Source organism: Rhopalosiphum maidis, chromosome 1 (assembly GCF_003676215.2).
Source record: "Rhopalosiphum maidis isolate BTI-1 chromosome 1, ASM367621v3, whole genome shotgun sequence".
Lineage (NCBI taxonomy): Eukaryota > Metazoa > Arthropoda > Insecta > Hemiptera > Aphididae > Rhopalosiphum > Rhopalosiphum maidis.
Window position 1 is genome coordinate 2,951,832 of NC_040877.1, and position 22,811 is coordinate 2,974,642.

A 22,811-nucleotide genomic window follows, 5' to 3' on the forward strand; every position below is an offset into this window, starting at 1 on the left:
ACATAATTTTAAGTAAAAAACAGCATTTATCTAGAAAAAAATATTTTTTCTATTTTCAATAATTTTTTAATAATTTTTTTAATGACAACATTGATTTTCAGTTTTGTTTTTTGAAGTAAAATATTTTTTAAAGTACTTAGATTTATAAAAATAAAATTTTGACCGGGCAGTTTATGAGATAGGTATTTTAAGTTTCGATGATAAGAATTTAATTATTGTTAAGAAGTTCCTCGCAATATGTTTTTTATGTGTTGGACTACTATTCCGATAATTTAGGCTTTAAATATTCTTAAATGTTATAACTCATAAACTATTTGTTGAAATTTAATGTTTACAGATCAAAATACTTAGAATAATATTCTACTTTGGAGTGTGAAATTAAAAATTTGATGTTTTTCAAAAAAAAAAAAACAAGAATTTAAAAAATAATATATAACGATAAAACAATGTTGGTTTTATGATTTAAAATTATTTAAAAGAAATATTTTCAAAAACATTAGTGTTTTTTTGTAATAATAATGAGTATTATTATGTCAAATGGATTATCTCGTATATTATTATACAATTTTAGATTTATTGCAAATACTAAAATAAAACAAAATATATAAAACGATCCAATAATATTATTATACGTACTTATGTGAAAAATACTACATTGTAACCGCTTTAGCGACAGCCAATACCTAACACGACCAGTGGTCGACTTTTAACGATTTGATTTTTATTGTTTGTTTACAACTACTTTTGAAGTTTTCAAACAAACCTATACAAATATAAATCTGATCCTTTATACTATTTTTTACAAGAAATCTATGTTTTATCACATGTCTATGATAGAGTTAACTTGTACTATTACTTTAATAATTTTAAAGTAGCTAGAGCATTAATTATTGAACAAAACTACATAGCTTTATTATAATTAATAATTTTAAGACGAAAAGTCAAAATCCAAATTCGTAAGCCACATTTTCGTATTTTATTGCTCACGTTTTAATATTATCTTTACGATCACAAAATCTACATATTCAGTTATTATATTTATTCGATTTTACACAATATAGGTATACATTGCATAGTGTTTTGAATGTTAACTGCAATAATATTGTATGACTGAAGTGCACGCAATAAATCGTCAAAAAACGTAAAAAAAAAAAAAACAATGATAAGTCAGACGAGACCTATTTTACCGCCATATTAACCAATATTATGATATTATTTTTATAATATTATAAACACTATTAATATATAGAAATAAAATTATAAAAGCTGATATTAATACTACAACACACATTTCTATTGACATTATACCGACTTGGAGCTTGACGAAACGCCAACCACGCTCGTCAATTAAATTACCTTAGTGAACAGTCGAAAACCCATCGTCCCGAGAGTCTTTACACAAATATATAGAGAAGTTTGAACTACGCTATACTATCTATCGTCACTTAACGACCTGGCAATTAGCTCCTCGTTGGCGTGGATTAGCATGTATATATAGCTAGCTGTTATTCCCATCAGAAACGTTGTACAGCAGTGGTCGAACGCCGCTCATGCCCGACCAATGGAATATACACTATAACAATAATATAATACGTACTTATATCGAGAGCACTAAATCAAACCGACATTGTGTAGAGTGTCTAACACACAAAATTAAATTTCAAATCACCCAGCGCATTATTCACAAAATTATAATATAACAACTTTGCAAAAATAATGATTTTAACATAGAGTCCCGTTTGAAAATACGATCATTTTTTTACGAGTTAATATTTTTTGCATCCGCGATTGCTCCTAAATATTGTATTTTTCACAATTTAATTTCGTTAGGTTATATTGTGGGAATAATACAGACACGATACCGTTAGCAAATATATATACATATAGTTAGATATATACCTGCTATTATTCAAGACACTTCTTCTGTGAAGGCTCAGTGAGCATGTATGTATATACCAATATTTACCCAAGAAATTAAACAACAAAAACTCTTCTTTGAAAGTTCGTGCTCAAAATTAGAATATTAGAGTACATTTCAAGACTTGTAACCTAGATTCATGTATAAATGTTAATTACACATAGAGTTCGTTCATAACGAGTGGTTTACCTCTTTTCCGTCTTTAAATTTAATTGTTGACTATAGGTATTCTTTATTTCCTCATATTATGCATGGTGATGGTGTTAATAAAAGTTTCACCAAACTATATTTTCATTTTAATATCAAAAGTTTATTACTTCGAAACTGCACGTACAGTAACTATACAAATGTGTGTACGCGTGTATATAGAGATGACGCGGCTTTTTCTCGTTTTATTGTGTTTGCTATGTACAAGCTGTTATAATAATATACATGGACAAAGGGGAGTTGAGAAATTGTTCAACTCTTTGTTACCAGTAGTCGAACGCAGTTATCATCATTATGATATTATGTGGTTGAAAAACGTCGGCAAGATGGTTAGTAGAAAAAACATTTTATTATTTTTTTTTTTTTTTTGTTGAATTCATGCGATTGGAAGTTAAATATCAAATCAAAAAGTATGAACAAGTCTTGTAGTAATTTTATGCACATAAAAATAAAAATATAATAAACCTTTTGTAAGTATTTTTTACTATTTATTTAGCTGTTTAAGTCTTCGTAAATTATTACTGTACAAATGTTAAATTGGTTGTTTATTGAATAGTTTGCACATAACGGATATTGATTTTCAGATTTTTAAACTACGTCCACAATTATTTAAATTGGATATTTAAATCTCGAGCTTGATGAAATTACCTACAAATGATGATTATACGATATAAAAGACATATTATGGTACTTTTTCCTTTTTTTTTGAAGCTTGGAGTAATTTGTTATATTATTTTTTTGCTTTTTTGTTGTGTAGTCGTGATCGATATAATACATCTATATTTTTGATTTTTGGTAGCGTAGAAACCCAATTTGATGGTTTACGGCTTTGACGCTTTGTATAAAATCACCGAATTTTGTATGACTACAGGAGAAGACATATACGATCATTTAAAATTACTGAATTACTACCATTAGAAATTATTAAATGAGACATTTCTTTTCGTTTTTTTTCAATGTCCAATTATCGATTGATTTAAATGATGTAGCTGATTTTTCTGTTTTCATGGTTAACTGATTAGCTAGCATCATACCTTAACATGATATGTGGATCAAAGGTATAATATTCGATGGAGATAATTAAAATTAATTATGTAAATAAATTATATGTATATATTATTCTTATGAAGTAATTTGATATAAGAGTAAGTATATAATAGTAAGAACTTTTGGAAAATCAAATTCCGTAAAAATTATCATGAAGTCTTAAATATATTTGATCAGACCACCATCGAATCAAAGAAAAAAAACTAACAATTCTACCGTATAGGTATAAAACAGTATTTTTTGACTTTTCGCAAACTCAAAACTAATTATATATCCGATTTACTATAACAATTAAACTTCCTGTATAATGCTTCGAAGGAAACTTTTAGTAAACAAATATATATATATATATATAACTTAATTCCATCTATTTTCCGGGCTAACCTATAATTAAACTGAATCGACTACTTTAAATCCTGACGATGAAGAGATTATTTATAAGTTTTAAAAAAACTATGTATGTGTGTGTTTGAATTCACTTTTTACAGTAGAAAATATGTTTCGATCTTCAACTTTTTGGTAGAAAGTTGGATCTAAATTTAACTTTAACAATAAAATTAAAAAAATTTACCAATACTTTTCAAAATAAACGTTTAAAAAACAAAATACGAAAAAATGGAATATTTAGGCAAAACCAGTTTTTGTTGAAATCGACTTTTTTTGAAACAATAATCTTAAACAATTGATATTTATACAAAATGTTTATATTAACATTTTATATACATGATGCCATTTTAAAAATATTTTGGGCATTTCAAGCTATAAATGAACATTAGATTTGTGAATTGTTTTACTATTTTTGATTAAAAAAGTTTAGAAATTTTCCCTTACAAGTTAATAGTTACTAAGAAATAATATACTTATATATTGCTTTAAGAAATTAAAAATATCGAAATTTATAGACATAATATATTAAAGTGTTTGAATTTGTATTAAGTTTAATAAACCCACAAAATATTTTGTTGACTTTTTGGCTGACATACTATTCGCGCTCAAAATCGGTTTTTGTCGTATAAATCTAAAATGATTTATAATTTAATTCAAATGTAATACATTCATTACAGTAACCTACTCAATAAGAGGTTAAATTAGTACCTTCTATACAGCAGAAACTTCTACCAATTGTTTTGTTGTATTATACATTATAAATATATTATTTTATTAAATAAAAACTTTTTGCTTTTTGACATATTAATATATATTTATACAATTTCTTTGGAATTACTTTTAAGTTGCTCTATTATAAAAATAACCCCTATTCGTTTTTATTCACCAGATATATAATGTCTTATGAATGTCGATAACTAAATTTATTTAATTTTATCTTGATTCATTTTCACAGTAAAATAATAATAACTCAAAGGGAATTAAAAAAATTACCATTTACTTCTGGAGAAAAGAAACTTTTATCTTAAATACATAATGTTATAGATAAAATAAGGACCCATGATAGTACTCAAACTTAAAGTTTTGTGCAATATTTTTAAAACATGTTGAGAAATGTGTGCAAAGTTCAAATTTATCTTGCCCTAAGGACTGATGATAAAATGTGAATGGAATTCGACATATGTATAAACCGAGATAAATCAGTTCAGTACTTGGTCTATTTTATTTAAAATATAACATTATAGTTAACTTAAGCTCATAATATATACTTACTCATAACTTATTAGTAATAAGTAATAATTATAATATTTATTTCTGAATTAACTTTTTTTTTCACGAGGGAAACACGAATACTAAATAAAATGGGAGATGTTTGAGATTTATTAACTTATTATTAAATGTTTAGAATGTTAGTTTCATGTGTAACTGCTGACGCAGTATTTATTTTCCTAGTTATTCTATAGCCCATATACATTAATATATTATCGTATATTTTAAAAAATTCTTTCCCTACCAACAATAAATATTTTCATTTTTTTTTCATTGTTTTGACCTGAATTTGGATAGTTGACGATAAATAAATATTTTGGTTTTATATCAACTATATACAATCTTAAATCATAATATGTAAACAACTTACAGTTGAAGTAAACAACAAAAATGAACACTTTTATTTGTGTTCATTAGAATATTCATTTAACGAATTTATGTTAAGTAAACTTCAAAAAAGATAAACACCATTATCAACGGAACACAATTATTTATAATTTATTCTGATGACATGCAACTTTATCGATACATTTTATGTGTTTGAGACTTTAAGATTTCTGATCAATCAACGTAAAGGCAAACAATACTTAATAATTATATCGACGGTAATATTTTGCGTTACTACGTGTCTATGTAAGTATACAAAATTTAGCGTATCAAACACTTACTTTCATCATGAACAATTTTAATAAAAAACAGTAAGTTATTCCTTGTCATTCGGTACAGTCAACCGCTTATAATCGTATAAACTGGAAGTACGAAAATATTATAAAGCAAAACTGAACATTTCAAAAGATTTTTTTCTGTCTCGTTACAGAAAATACATTTTTGAAGTATCTGATCTTTTAAGACTTTCGATGTTTGCTCATATACTCTTAGTCTGTAGCCGACGATATATGTTCTTATACATGTTCTTGTAAACACACAAAAAACTCTACAAAGAAGTTGAGTGGTTGTTTCCCCAGAGAACTCAATTTTTTTGTGTCATATTTTCAATTTATTTGGTTACGAAAAAGTTAAACAATTTAAAGCAATAGTACTGTACGGGATTTATTTAAATGTAAATTAATCCATCAGAAATGTTGTACATCTTGACATGATTTAATGTGTTTTCGTTTATTCGAAATAACTTAGTTTTTTTCGAATAAAAATAACTAATTTAAATTTCTTGAAAACATATTCGACGGGAAAAAGTAAAAACATTTCTTATTCAAATGTTATTTCAAGTAAATAATGTAGTTGTATTTTACTAATACGTTCATATATTTTTTTATTTATATTATAACTTATTTATAAAAAGTAAACAATGTTTTTATACTTTTTATTCCCAACTAAAGTAACATTACTTAATTTAATTTTAAATCTTGTAAAATACAAAATTAATGGAAAAAAATATAATTCTAAAAATATTATTATATCATATATTTTACACTTTATACTATACGTTATAATATACTTACTTATTACAGTTACAATAATTGCTATGTATATAATATTGTAATATTACTATATTATAACTTCCTATAGTATTTTACTTTTTACATAAATATTGTGTAGATGATTTGAAATATTATACTTGTTCAATTGATACGATTATGTACTTATACAATACCTAAATTATATAATAAGTATCATCAGTTATTATACAAATATTTTCCTAAAAATACACAAACTTAATAACATTTTATTGATTTTTGTCACTGTGAGGTTTCTAAAGTATATTTATAGCAAACAATAAATATATGTATGATATATACATAATTTAATGTCAACTGTTTACCAGTATAATAAATATTAATCGAAGATCACATTGACAATATGCTGATGCATTCTTCACTACAAAGTAATTGTTTAATCGTTTAATTATTAAAATATGTATTGAGAGTCATGGATTGCTGAATTTCCATTTTTTTTTATAACTGTATAATGTTTATAAAATATAAAATTGTTAAACTAAAATATGTTCCCTACTTATGCTAGTGCATCTGAGATCTGAATAACCGTCAGCCGTCATCGTCATGGCCGTAACGTGTCATAGTCGTGAGATAACATTGAAATTGTTGATAAAGACTCGTTAGAATAAAACACGTTATTCCACATTATACTTGCGGATCTATAATATACATCAAACGTTTTGCGAGTTCGAAGAACGTAAAGAAAGTTTCGGAACCACGTGGTCTGTTTAACGTTTTGTCGTTCGACAACCGTTGAACAAAGAATATAAAGTTCCCTCATATATTCGCATTATTAAATCGTTTTTAATCGAAACTACGGATGTTTAAACTTGTATCGTCCGTGTTGTCACTATATTTTGTGGTGCGTATTACACGCGTATAGTATAAGTACATAATGTCTGATTATCGCATGTTTTCCATATGCGTATCCATTAATTCGGCGTAAACACCATTTAAATACGTATAATTGACTCAGCTCGTTAGATAAATGATGAACTCTGGAGCGAACAATTTTCGGCATATCGAATAGTTTTCCTCGATTTTCCAGAATTTACTTTCCGACCAACTTTAAACGCCACTTTGTTGATTCTGACGAATCCGTCGATTGTATGTGCATTGTGATATGTACAATAATATATATTATACTGCACGGTTATGCATGCTTGCTATTGCTTGCTGTACACTAATTATATTATGTAATATATTGTTTCAGATCGGTTGTTGTGGAGCGGATGGACCCAATGACTATTTGACGCTGAGAAAAGCATTACCTACAGAATGCAGGGACACGGTAACCGGTAACGCGTTCTTCTACGGATGTGCTGATGAAGTTACCTGGTTCTTGGAAGACAAATCCCGGTGGACCACCAACATAGCAATATCGATAGCCGCTTTGGAGGTAATCGTCGATTCCAAACATAATCCCACGTTCACCTAGGCTATTTAACTACATAATAAATGGTGATGGTTAGGGAAAGGATAAATATACATTTATCAAATAAGTATAATATATTATTTAATTGTTCAATTATCAATAGTCAAAATACATGTGGTAAATATCATAGTTTTTTACACGCCTAATACGAGTAGAATGGCTAAAACAGCACAATAATGTGTGGATTTTTCTATACACAAAATACAACATACTTGGCTAAAGAGCTTATAAAAAGTTTCTCTTGTATAGAAATATTATATTAAACAGAAGAATGGTTCTTAAATTCTATAGTATATTTATTTTTTTAATTTTTAATTTTGATGTTTAATGTTATGATATTTAAAGGTTATAAACTTATAACCTTTTCATTATGACATATAATAGTGTAGGTTTTTATGTACTAACGTTCCTCTTTTTAAGTTAAATATAATACAAATATATTATAGGTAGTTCCCTTATATCAAAACTTCAAACAATATAAATAGTAAGTAGATACTCATTTAGATCGATACACCAAACACCACGTTCAATGAAAAACTATTAGACATTTCCAAATTCTATCATTATTATTCCCGTACTATAATATTATAGTGGGAAATTCCATTAAATAATATTCCTAAATATGAAAGATGTACTTTTTGTTTATTGCCTTTGATACCCAAATAGAATATTATAAGGCAGCTTAGTGTTTATTTTATTCATAAATAATATTTTTCTGATAAAATTATTTTTTTTTAAATTTATCATATTTATTTGAATGTTATTTTAGATTCTGATCGAAGTGATGAATGTATTTTAATTTTCAAAACTATAAAATTGAAAAACCATACTAACCATAGGTAATTAAAATCTTGGTTATATCATATTTCTTATTCATTCTCAAAAAAAAACCCGTAAAGTATTATCTTAGATTGCTCTGTGATCACGTTTCAACAATTTTAGTATTTTAGATAATTTATTAAAAATATTCATTTGCTTTAATTTTAAAAGTTTAAATTGATTACAGCCTAGTAAAATATTTTATTCAAACATATTAATTACATACTATATATGATATGCATACATTATTTGATTGGCATGGTTTTCGATAACATCTGATGAATTTTGTGTTTTTATAATTTTAAAAAAATTATTAAATTATGACCATATTTTGCATTAAACGAGTTACTCACAATTTGTACCAATAACCTTATCGAATTGACCTTCTAAGACCTTCTCTGGAGACATTTTCCTAGTATGACCTTTTTAGATAAAAAAAAAAAAAAAAAACAAAAAAAAATCATTCAACCTCCTCTCTTACACCACCGTTGCTCGTGTATTCGACGGGCACTTGCTTCCAACGTCGCCGCACTCCGATGTGTTGTATTCACATACTATATAATACACAAAAGTATCACAGACCTTCTATGAAAACTTTCAATGCGCGGGTCCACGTTAAAATATATGGTTCGCCACCGTCAATCGATCCCGACGTGTGCATATACGTAAGGTGCGGTCATGTATGTTTGTTAAAGCAATAATCACCCAAATACATGAAGGCATGTGTATTTTTTTTATGACACACGACATACTGTCGTTCTTTGTGTTGTCAGCGAATTCTTAATCGAAATACGAGAAATAGTCTTCGCTTGAGGCGCCTAGAAAATAGATATTATGTAGCAGCAATACTCAATAGTGTGTGAGCAAGAGAGAGATTTCGGAAGATATAGAGAACCTAGCTTACAGTATTGTAAAACAAAAAAATTTTATTTTTAATTCGCACTTAGATGTACACACGTATACATTATAAAATAATCATTTTTTTCTTTTACACGAAGTTGTAATCATTTGTTCGAATGCTTATATTTTCAATATATTTTCTGAAATACTTTAGGTATTGTTTGCGTATAATATGGCGTTTTAATATCGATGGAAATGCAATAGAAACTATCTACTTATATTATATTTCAAACAAAATGTATTGAACGTTAAATTATCACATAAAATAACAGTTCAATATACAATTATATAGCTATCTATCTATTTTGTTTAAAAGTGTTTTACAGGACATGATTGAAAATTATAATAATATCGATCATTCAATTTTAATTAGTTAAATAATCACATAATGTAAATTATTCATTAAAAAAATAACTAATCAAATATAAAAACTAAATTATTAATCAATATGTATGTAACATATATATTTTTTTTCATAAATTAATTACCAACTATTTTGGCATATTTATCTGTTAATTTAAACTTAAATTTAATGAAGAATATCATATAAATTAATTACCAATAATATAAATACAATAAACATACTAAAAATGAATTTAGAATTCAATTGTCAATAAAAATGGATATTTCATTAAATTCGATACAATCACTCATAATATGACTTAACACCTACCTTTTATTAATTTAATTTTTTTTTTTTTTTTAGAAATTCAATAGTTGAAAAAAACATACTGAACACTGAATATTATATAAACTTTCCTATTTCTGTTATATTTACTTCAAACTATCATTTGTATATATTATTTCAATTACATTTATACATATAATATATATATATATATTCATACAACGAACTATTGATAAAGTTTGAAAGCACACAAATGTCATATATATCGTATAGTATTATTTTAAATATTTGTTTTACAAACAAACTCTGTTACATATTATACAAAGCTAACGTGTACATGTAAGCACTACTTATACATAATATTTATGTATACACTTTTCGACTGAATAATAATAAAAACTAATGTATATAGTATACTTACTAAATTTTGTACATTTTACAAACCTAAAATGAACAGCCATTGTGAACCTACTTAATATTCAAGTAAAATTTTAAAACATAATAAAATATTAGTGTATCTTTTGTAACAAATTAAGTTTGATAAATTATTATTAATTTGTTCATATAAAATACAGTAAAATATATTGTAATAATTATTAGTTTTATAACAATTTATTTAACTTTTTGTTAAATGTAGGTATTATGATAGCATTCTTAAGAGGATAGAATTACCTAAAAAGAGCATCAATCTATTAAAAACTGAATTCAAATGTAAATAAAATAAAAAAAAATACTATACAAATTTCATAGAAACTTTAATTTGACAAAATTTTATCTCAACAATAATTGTATAACTTAATTTTGAAAGTAAATCTTGGAGATTTAAAATATTCCAACAAACAATATATTTTGTCTAAAATAAACATTTCTGCAAGTATATAATACTAGTTAAATTACCCGTCGCTGCAGGGTTAGGTTATAGTAAACAATTAAGATTGTCGAATAATTATTTATATAACTGATTATAAAAAATGTATATATCATTACAATAATATGTCATTAATATTTAGGAAAACCGTAAAATGGAGAGTGATTTAATTTCATAAGTTTTAATAACATTTATAGATATTATATGCAAGATATTTTCATACGTGAAAACTGCAAATATTTCATCAAAAACAAACAAATGCAAATTTCAATGAATTTCTGTATTATTATTATTATGGGATTTCTTAATACACTATATTCATTATATTGTTTTTGTTGTTTGGTATTATTTGTATTTTTAATTTTTCAAAAGATCTAACTTTGCACGTGACAACATAAAGTTGACCTTGACTAAATATTACAGGTTGGAGTAAATACTCGTACAACTCCACTTTATCCAATACATGATCCTATGTTTGTTTATTGTCCATAGCAAAAACTATTCTTATCAAAAATTGACGTCTAGTAATGATAAAACAACGCAGTAATACTTCAATAGACGTACCAGTAGTGGTTGTAAAGATGTGTGTGCACGACAATAAACGTGCATTGCTACACGAAAAACTAAATATTTCCAAAAACTATTTAATTGATACATTGTCAGACTACTTTCATTAGATAACTCATCTGTTCACTGAGTACTTGCGTTTGGAAAAAAAATCATAAAAATCGGTCCAATAGTAGAACTTTATAAATAGCTGTCCAAAGAAATCGCCTTACGTTTTAATAATAATATATTATGATACGTTCATTTTTACTTATTATTATTTTCCCTTTCAACATTTAGTTAGCCATTGCAATTAAATTTCCAACCCATTTTATTTTATATTTATTTTGCCTATTTATATTATTTATATAATAAATATAAGTATTACAAAAATCTATTCTTAAAGAGTAGAAAATAGCTTGAAACAACGTCAAACACTTCGTCAAATAATTTCACACAAAGATTGATAATCATTTAAAATTTAAAAATAAATTAATCTCATTAATAATTTTCATAGAATATTTATGATTAAAATTAACTAGGTATTATTATTTTTATTTTTTTTATCTTTTTACTATACATTTCAAATATATTATATACATTTTTATGCTCAAGATATATTGTATCGGGACTAACCATATGGGGATGGTAAGTTATTTATGGACTCTTGTGTATTTCTCTGTTTGTCCCGAGAACCACCTTTATCCCAGCAGATAGTTTATTTTATGCAAATTAACCGTCAACGCAGAAAAATTCACATCTCACCTGTTTCAAGGTCCTGTATAAAAATGGCCACGGAATCCAATGCCTTTATACCCACCCGCTCGTCGTTACTTAAGTCCATAAGTTGCGGTCCGTCGAATGTTTCAAGTGTTTCAAAAAAATCGACTACGCATTGCGTAGGTACCAAAATTTATAGCTTTAAATAAAAACGTCTGTACGGTGCGCAAAAAAGTCTTACTCATATATATATATATATATATATGTATATATGTATATAGATATGTTTCTTTTTACCCGACACTTCTACTATAGTACAACTACTACTACTTCCGTCACCGCTACACTACTGCCACTGTTACTCCTACACTGTATGTGCCCATCAACCCAGCAAACTAAATAATTTATATCCATTTTATATATAAAAGTATTGGAAAGGGTAGTATGAAGTATTAGCTAAGGTACAGGGTAGTGTATAATATTTCATCACGACAACTGTAAATGTTTTTTTTTCTCCCAACCAACCCACCACCGACCGTCACTCCTTACTCCTCGGCGTATCGAATCCTTATGACTACGATAACCGTAGTCGGTCTCCATTTTATACGATTTATGTTTAAAAAGTCGGAAAGGAAATTAATGTTATTAAAGAAATGACAAGGCGGCAGCTTGAGAATAAATTTGATACGCCGCACACGGCACGCCATCCGTAATATTATTGAGATATTTTCACATAGAAATGTTCACGCTGTTTTTTTTTTTAATGGAAATTTTCCAAGGCTCCTATAAAATACTGTGCTCTTTTCCTGTGACCAATCCAACCTTTCAACTCTTCTACCAACAATCTAATGAGTTATCATTTTATCTTAAATTGCGTGAGACCTTTATAAATTATTAATAGTGTTGTAAACAATATATGCCATATAATATGAGCAATATCACCTTCTAATTTATTTATTTTTTTAGAAAATACATTAATGAAAGCGTTTAATTTCGTTTAAACTTAATTTAAGAGATAATTTTTAATTTTATTCTCTCAGTTTTAAATAAATTTAAATTAAAATATCAAAATTATATAAAGTATATTACCTAGTAGTACCTAGTAATTTATAAATAAATATTTTATTTAATACATCAATAATTGGTTATAAATAATATTTTTATATTATTATTATTTATTTAGTAATTAAAAAGTTGGTTTAAAACATAATAATTATTTTCTCTTTATTATTAAATGAAAAAAATCGGTTTTTAATCACGTAAAATAAAATTATCGGATATGTCACTCAATATTGGAATAGTTATAAACAGGCGTCTTTTTATATACAGTTTATAGTGATCATTTTAAATTAATCAAATTACTTATAAATTAATAGATTAAATAAAAAATAATTAAATTATAGCTCTTAAAAAAATAAAAAAATAAAAACAAAATTTATATACAAATACATAAATTTAAATTTTCTATATATAATATATTTTATATATTTACAAATAATAGAATAAGTAAATTATTTAACATATGTACAAGACTTAATAAAACATAAGAGAAGATGAAGCATCTATTGACAGTACTTCCAATTTATAAACTTAAGAGAAGTAAGTTGTTATTAATTATTTAAAAGATTACGTGGTTATTTACATTCGAGACCGAAAGGGTCGTCAAGTTATGTACTTCAGAAGTATTTGGATATGGAGGAGTTTACACAGTTAAAGAAGTTGTTAATAAATTTATTATAGCGATTGGAAACAAGTGTGGATATTTTTGGTTGGTCGAAGTGTAGAGTATGATTACTGAAGTATCAGGTAGCATTAGAAAAAAACGGATTCATTGTTTGAAACCTTTGAAGTTTACTTAGGTTTGAATTTTTTAAGGTTCCCTAGAATTACATACCTTACATCTTTGCGAGACGTAATATTTGTTTGTAAATTAGTGTAATGTTCTTTAAAGAGATTTTGGATCGGAGTAGTAGACTTTGTTTATAGAGTCTGAGGTTAAGGGATATTATTTTAAAATTTTTTTTTATTGTCTTCAACATCTGAGGTCATTATACTGTAATAATATTACATGATGTTCTTGTTTACATAATGTATTTTGCCTAGTCTAATATTTTGTCGAAAAGAAGACCTAGGTATTGAATAGTTTTATCCATGAGAAATATTTGGTAAAGGTGAACACAAGGAATATTTTTAGGTTTGAGGGTAAGAGCGATATGGGTGGATTAGCTTTCGTTGATTTTAATTTTTCATGAAACGAACCATTCTTTTAGATAAGTTAGTCTTGAAGGTTGTTTGTGGCAAAGATTATATCATACTTAAATGAAGTTAAAGCTGTATTATCGGCAAAAGTAACTTGGGTAGTGTTATTTGACTACGGTATGTCTTCTTTATTTAACATATTATTATAGAGATTTGGGGAAAGGATACTGTCTGCTTTTATAGGATGTGAGTTGGAAATTTCTTCTTTACATCTTACTGCAAATTTCGACTTAATAAAAATGATTTGAGAAATAATGATGTGCGTAAGAATAAAAGTTTGAACATTAGGCTTTCATTCTACATGTGTTCTTTGCCATTTACTGCAGGGTCGACGCTTCTCTGTGATGAGTTGAGTCATGTGTGAAGACAAAGCATTGATTGGGTAAGTGGTGAAAGGGTTTATTTTGGATGCATTGATTGCTAAATTTTGGATGATAGTTGAGATAAATAGCTGAACCGCAGTATCTAAGTTAAGTAGGGTTTTTATAGATATGTTGAGTATGATGTGATTTTATTGAAATTTTTTTCAGTCTGTTTTACCTGGAGTAATAATATCCGTGTAGTTTTTTGTATTAGTTGGAATGTTGTTTAAAATAATAAAATAAGAATTATTTGTAGATGACGGGCAGAGCTTAGAAAAATTAGTAATGCTGTAATTTTTATGACTAGGTAGAGTAGTGATGAATAAATCTAATTATATTATATGAATTTAAAATATAATTTGATTGTTATGTAATAAGAATACTGCGATATACTGATATAGGTATTGTGGAATACGTAACTACTTATTATATTTTATACTCATTTTTTTTTCTATTTTACTTTGAACAAAAATATTTGTGTTTAGTTGATGATTCCTTAATTTCTCATCATGTATCAAAATAATTAATAATTTACAATTTTTTATGCTGGTTGTCAGTAGGTACATAAGAAATTCATAAAATAGATCATTCCATTTCATATAATATATGCTTTTAACATTATCATAAATATTTATTTCGTTTTTTTCTAATCATAAACTAATAACAAACCCACAAAAATAATAGAATTTTAAAGTAGGTATATTATTTTAATTTTATATCATTACGACAATACAAGAACAATATACAAATATAATTCCGATAAAAATTTAATGTGTGAGTATGATATTTTTATAACATTATCGAAATATTCATTAAATTGTCCTGATTAATTACGAATTGTAAATTATTACAATTATTAGTGTTGATGATACCATTATTACTTCCATCTTAAATGTATATTATATAACAATATGTTATTGTACATCCATAAGCGAAATTCTTAAAGATGAAACTTATGATTTACTTTATTCCTAACTGTTTATTTGTATATTGGTATTTTTGATATAATTTTATTTATTGTTGTATTATACGTATTATGTTGTGTACTACAATTTGATAATAAATAATAAAAAAAAAAATTAAAATTAATTAATTAATTTAAGTATTTTATAATTGAATTGGTTATTGCAAATAGATTATATATTATTAAACTAATATTGCCTGTAATATTTTACAAACAAATTTTGATAACAATATATCTTAAACAATGTTTTAAGTTTTAAGGATGCGACTATATACAAATAACATCAAGCAATATTCTTGAAATATTTTGTGTTAATTTAAGAACTGATATATATAATAATATTGTAATAAAATTAACGTTATATTCATTAAAAAAAAAAAAAAAAAACTGTAAAATAGTTTGTAAAATTATTTCTTCTCGTATACAACAAACAAATTCCACTATAGAAAAAAAAATAAAAATTAATACAAAATAAATACAATAAACAGAATATAAATTAAAAATAATAAACTTATGATGAAGAGGAGGGGGTGAAAAGTTAAAAAGATTACTAAATTCATAAAATAAATATTTCGTTTCGCTTAAATTTGCATAATTTACAAAAAACTAAAGATAAAGCTATTTATAACGTTCGTTCTTTTTATATTATATTATTTCTATAAACTACAGAAATATATATATATATATATAATAAATAAAAAGAAACGAAAACACAAGAGACGAGATGAAGGTAAAAAGTTAAATCTGCCATTTTTCTCTCCAATGCTAATTTAAATAATTAAAATTATTTTTCTTGTACACACCTCTACTGCCACTGACTCACCATTCCAATATTTCTGGTGCAAAAATATTTTTTTTCTTTAATGAAAAGAAAATCTTATTATATAGCAGGTTCAAGCTTCAAAACTATTAGCAAAGACAATTTGGTTTATTTGATTACGAAATACTTCTTGTCATATAATGTGGACTTGTGATTTATCGTGATTTTTTAATGTCTAAGGAGTAATATTAAAAATCCAATCGAATACACCACCCTCTATACTAAATAAACTATAGATTTAACTTGTTAACATGAATTTAGTTAAATTTAATTTTTAACTTTTATGATTTAGCCACATCTTCCAACCTGGTGATAAGATTAAAATTCAACTAGTAACTATGTCATGAATGAAAAATTTCTTAAATAGTATAATGTAGAAATCATATTTTGTTTTTAAAAATAAAAATAAAAATACATTGATTTCTGCTTTTAGGATTGAATAATATTATAGAATCTTATTTAATATTTTGATACAAAACTCTAAATACTTTAACTGCATCTGATTTAGAAGGTAGTTTATAATTATGGTGTTCGCTGTACCAAGTAATAAAAAATAATTAAATTGGATAAAAATAACGATTTAATGATTTTATTTTTTACAAATGCATTATGCAAAATGACCGACTGTTCACTTTAAGCAGTTGTTACAAAATCGAAAATAAACAATTTATTCTTAAGATCTCTTTTAAATAAATTATTATTAAACAATTTAATGGTATTCAATTTTTAATGAACTCAATCTCTTATATTATGATGTATCTAATATTCGGGTTTGTCTAGTTTTGCAAATAAAATAATGTTAGTAATGTTAAGACCTGTATTTGTTTCAGATGCTCATATCCGTTCTGAGTCTGATTTTAGTCAAGGCTTTGCAAAAGGAAGAAAAATTCAACTACAACCGATGATAGAAGATCATTAATTAGTTATTTTTATTTTCACATACAGAAATCATGCCATTACGAGTATAATAAAAAGAAAACTTTCATAGAACGATCAATTAAACAAACATAATTTTATACTAAGTATTACCTAATGTTTTTATTAATTTTTATGCAAGTGGATATAATACTACTTCATATTTGCAAAAATAAATCAAATTATTTTCTTTTTTTACGTATATTAAATATATTTTTTTAATAACTTTTTAAATAGCAGCGTATAATAATTAAATATTTTCAAAGCATTATATTGTCTGTATATTCGTAAATGTTTACAGATATTTTATTGCTTATATTTTACAAAAATCTAATGAATAATATTGAAAGCAATCAAACGAAAAGATAGAAAAAACGTTTATAACCTATATAGTACATTATGTAAATAAAAAAAAAATTAAAAATATATAGTTTGATTATCCCATCAAGTTACAAAGTATTGAAATATAAAAATAACCCATATGAAAAAAAGTTATACTACCACAGGCTTATAACGAAATAACCAGACCAATATTATTTTATTATTCTTATATTAAACAAAATGTACTTGATTTATATGCACTATGCATTTTGTGATTAATGGTATTATTACATCGATAAGTCTTCGTAGTCATCTATGGGTACCGAATTTCTACTGCCATGTTTCATAAAAAAAATAAAACATTTTTATAATTCACATAAAGTCAGGTTTTTATTTGTCAGATTTGGTACGGCTGACGCCTCTATATTGTGAGTGCCCTCTGTATATTGCATCGGTACATGGCTGGGGATGGTACACTTACAAGTCCATCAAATTCCTCTGACGCGACGTGCGTACGTTTACTTTTTTTCCTCTCTCAGATAACTGCTGGAACTCGTTTCGGCGTAATGGAATCGTGGTATTACACACTTTTGTCTCAGGAAAATCTGGGTATTTAAGGCCATATTATTGTCACTATCCGGATTCCGATGCCCTCCTAACGTCGACCAATCGAACACACGAAAAGCAATCCTACAAAAACGAAATTTCCACATGATCACCTCTGGAAAAGCCAATATCTCAGACGAAAGAACAATACTAATTTCCGGTCCTATATTGTCGCCTATGCCGTTTTGTGTGTGTGAGTGTGTGTTGGTGAGTGGTGTGTTTTTGTCAGCTGAGAATTCTTGCGACGCCAATGTGGAAAACGACGATAATACATTATATGTATAATATAATATACGACAACGAATGCACATCACGTGAGTATGTTATTTAGTTGTGGTCGACGATATTATTTCCAACATAGATTAGCACATCTCATTATTTTGTAATTAGGTATATCAAATAATGTGTTAATATAAGTGCGTGTAGCATTAACTGAACAAACTATTAAATGCACCTAAACAAATATTATCATAAGAATCTAAAGCTACCGAAATACGAACCAAAATTTCTTGTTAATCCTTAAAAAGGAAAACACGGGATTACTGGTCCTTATCGATGCGCAATGTACTTACATTTAGACCCTGATTTGCATGAAAAACATTTTCAAACATTTTCTGCCACTCGTCTCAGCGTCAATGGCTGCGCCGTAGAAAAATATTTTACTTATGTATAACGTCCCTAGGTATAATACTATGATATATATGTACTCTTAAACATATTTGTCAATTTGGAGTTATCATCTATTCAATCGTCTTAAACATTTTCGTGGTTATGATGATAAAACGTTTTGCTAAACTTATATTGTTTTAATGATCTAATAACATTATTATACTCCAGTATTAAACTTTACATGTAATACAAATATCTAACTACATAATATACGTTTTATTAAAGATAAGAATTTAAAAAATATATTACTTTTAAGGTATATTTTATAAAATGTCACACTATTTTAAATATTTACCAAGCTCAAGTTTGTAAATATACCTAGATAAATTAATAATAATAAAAAAAATGTTGTGGTGAATTGTTTATATTTCAATAGTTCATCGTTTAATGATTTAAGTAATTTATTTATACGTTTATTGTTACATTGATATTATTGTTTAAACTGTAGTGTAGTTATAGTAGGTATATTCAACAACTATATAGCTTCTACGTAAATCAAAGTAGATCTATAAGGTATGCATCAAGTTATAATAATTAAGTATAATTTATAAGTATAAAACCAATTATAGATTCATGTTTCAAAATTGAAGGTTTATGACGTCTAATCGTTGTATTTGAAATACTCTTATTTTAAATTACCATTCATTTTAAACGTTTGTGTTATATTGGCAAAATCTACTCAAGATATCAATCTTGTTTTTAATTTAAAGAATATTTTTTTAAATTTATTATATACATATTTTCATCCGATTTTTTACATCGAACTCTTTTTTTTGAATTTGCATTCATTATAACTCGACCTTCCAAACTCATAGGTGGCTTAAGACAATAAAAGATTTCATAAATTGTTACAACAGAAAAATATCAATTATATAAATATTTTAAAAATTCACTGGTAAAAGAATAATATTGTCTATTAAATTGAATTATTTAACAAAAAATTTAAAAAATGAAATATACATGCATTCTGTTTTTTTACGAAAATATTAACTCTTATGAAATAATTTTATACTATATTTCCTTTTAAACAAAATAATACACTATATATTTCATGAGATTTAATAAATTTGTTAAAATATTATAATATTGTCATTAAATGTTGTATAATATAATGTTTTATTTTTTTGTTTTTTCTTATTTTTTATTATACTACACCATTTATTGCAACGCTTAATGCACTAAATTTTTAGTTTATTATTTAATTTCAAATATTTATTGATTAAAAACAAATATATATGATATATTTATTATTTATATAAAATATACTATCATTATTTTAACTATGCTGCATCGTTATTATTTGTTCGGAAATAATAATGGTATAATGCGATTTACATTACATATTGTTCCGTTAATTTTATTAATTGAAAATTAGATAATATAAAATTTAATCCGCAGGCAATGAAATTATATTTTCTAATATAACTTGAATATTATAGGGTAATAATAATATATTTTATAACAATTTATTTTTTAAATTATTTAGCTTTTATATTTTAGAAATTATGATATTGAACTGTTAAAATCAGATTACCTCTTGTTAGTAATAAAATTGATATTGATAGATACTACTTGAAGAGAAAAATCTTTTATATTAAAAATATTATTATTAATATTTTAATTTTTTTAAATTTTCAGTTTATAATAATGTTTTAAAATTGGCGTTACTACTTTATCACTTATTCATAAACAATATAATACAAAATATATTTTATTGGCATATGAAAAATATGATTTTAAAATATTTAATTAGAAACATAAGTTCAAAAATCTAAGTGACTAAACATAAGCATACATTTTATATAACTATTCTTGACTGCACTAAATGTTAATGATAATGGAATTGTGTTATAAATAAACTCATACAATCTGAAAATGTATCAAGATAACGTACTCTATCATATCATACTAAATCAAAATACTGATTTGATTTTATTGATTTTTTTTCTATCTTGATCGTAATGGTTTTTGAATTTAATGATACTATAATAGCCAATCATAGTATACAAATTGAATACATCGATAGGGTAGGTATAGTTATTAGCATTGTAGTAAACTATATAACATATAATAGATTTTTTAATTTTTTTTACTTTAAATTTTGATAAAAAAATGTTTACATGCTGAAAACATTTTAAAATTGAATACATAATTTTTTATAAGTAAATTTATAACAATCTAAAAATGTATAACTATGAAGAATTTTCTATAAGTATTTGTAGTTTAATCTTTGACAAAATGTATAAATTATTTTGTAGATTAAAATGCATAAAATTTAATTTTAATAGCCAATATCTAGACATTTAATACAATATTTTATATAATTTGTTCTAACATAAATTTATAAGCACCAAATACATTTTCAGATTTATTTTGTTTTAGACTTTTAAGTACCAAATTGAATGAAATTAGATGTTTATTTAAACCAAAAATAACGATTATATTTATTTATAGGGAAGTAATTTAAAAAAAATAGTTACATAGGTACTTAATGTCAATGAGATACATCTGAAACCTACGATATTGAGACTTCTTTCGTTTTGTATATTCTTGTATCAACATAGTACTTGAAATATTTAATTGTGTATTGTTATATCAATAAGGTTATATTTTAAATATATCATTAGTATTTATGTTCCCTAAATATATATAGGTACATGTACTTATCCCGATGAGCTATTGATGAGGGTCTTTGTATCGATATTAATCACTATAGTAGTACCAGTGTGCATACATCTAATTGAAGTATTGTCAACCTGAAAATCGGACGTTTTATATATTTTCCGTAAGAGTTGCGTGAGAAATCGTAGCAGCTGTGTGACCGAAAAAGATTGACGCCCGAATTCTTGTTAATCTGGCAACAGGGATGATTTACACGAGTCGCCGACTTTCCACGGAATGAAAACCCCACTACACCACCATTCCATCACCGTTTTACCCACCGTTGACTAGGCCACCGCTACCACAACCTATGCTGCAACAGTGACGGGTACGGCAGCAGCCATTTCTCGCTTTTCTCCACAGCCAAGGGTGAAAAATCACGTTTTGATCCCAAGCTAGGGATTTGAGACCACACGCAGACGTTTCCTCTCTCCATCTCTCCCCAGGGAGCCTCAAACTGCGAAGCTTAATGACCTCGGAATTAGTGTCGTTTCGGATAAAAACACCCGAAAGCTCGTTATTAATTACGTCATCAAAACCCACTCGAAATGTTACAAGACCTTCTGTGCCCACTTCCTGCCCCACTATTAACAAAAAAAAAACCCATGAAACTAAGAATCTCGTAGACATATATGTACACAATAGACATGTAAGGAGTAAATAATTTCAAGGCCAATTATTTTCGTTCATTCAACCTACATTAAAAATATTTGCGTAAACAAAAATGTATAATGATTTACATTGTACGATAATAACAACAGTCTATTACTGGAATTGAATACTATATATTTTTAACTCTAATTACCGAACATTAAAGTTTAATAATAAAATAAAATATTTTTTAAAAACGGAAACCTAAGGAGTTACATAAATGCTTGTTAATATTCAGGTAAGTGGTTAAAATAATGATTGTTTTCTCTTTTTTATTTTTTAGTTGTTCGGTTCTTGGAAATTTTTTCTTCATACATATAGATGTATAATAAAAAAATATCATAAAAATAAAAGGTATTTGAATGTAACACATTTTGTTTGAAAA

General features: G+C 25.7%; 1 protein-coding gene across 1 annotated transcript in view; it reads left to right on the forward strand.

Moving 5' to 3' along the window:
* LOC113549048 (tetraspanin-2A) overlaps positions 1 to 17,720 on the forward strand; it is a 152,453-nt gene extending 134,733 nt beyond the window's left edge. Inside the window, exons 4-5 of the mRNA XM_026950195.1 lie at positions 7,496 to 7,681; positions 17,434 to 17,720. Coding sequence (XP_026805996.1) covers positions 7,496 to 7,681; positions 17,434 to 17,508 — 261 coding nt within the window. The 3' untranslated portion in view covers positions 17,509 to 17,720. The remainder of the gene's footprint in view (positions 1 to 7,495; positions 7,682 to 17,433) is intronic.
* The last annotated feature ends 5,091 nt before the right edge of the window (positions 17,721 to 22,811 follow it).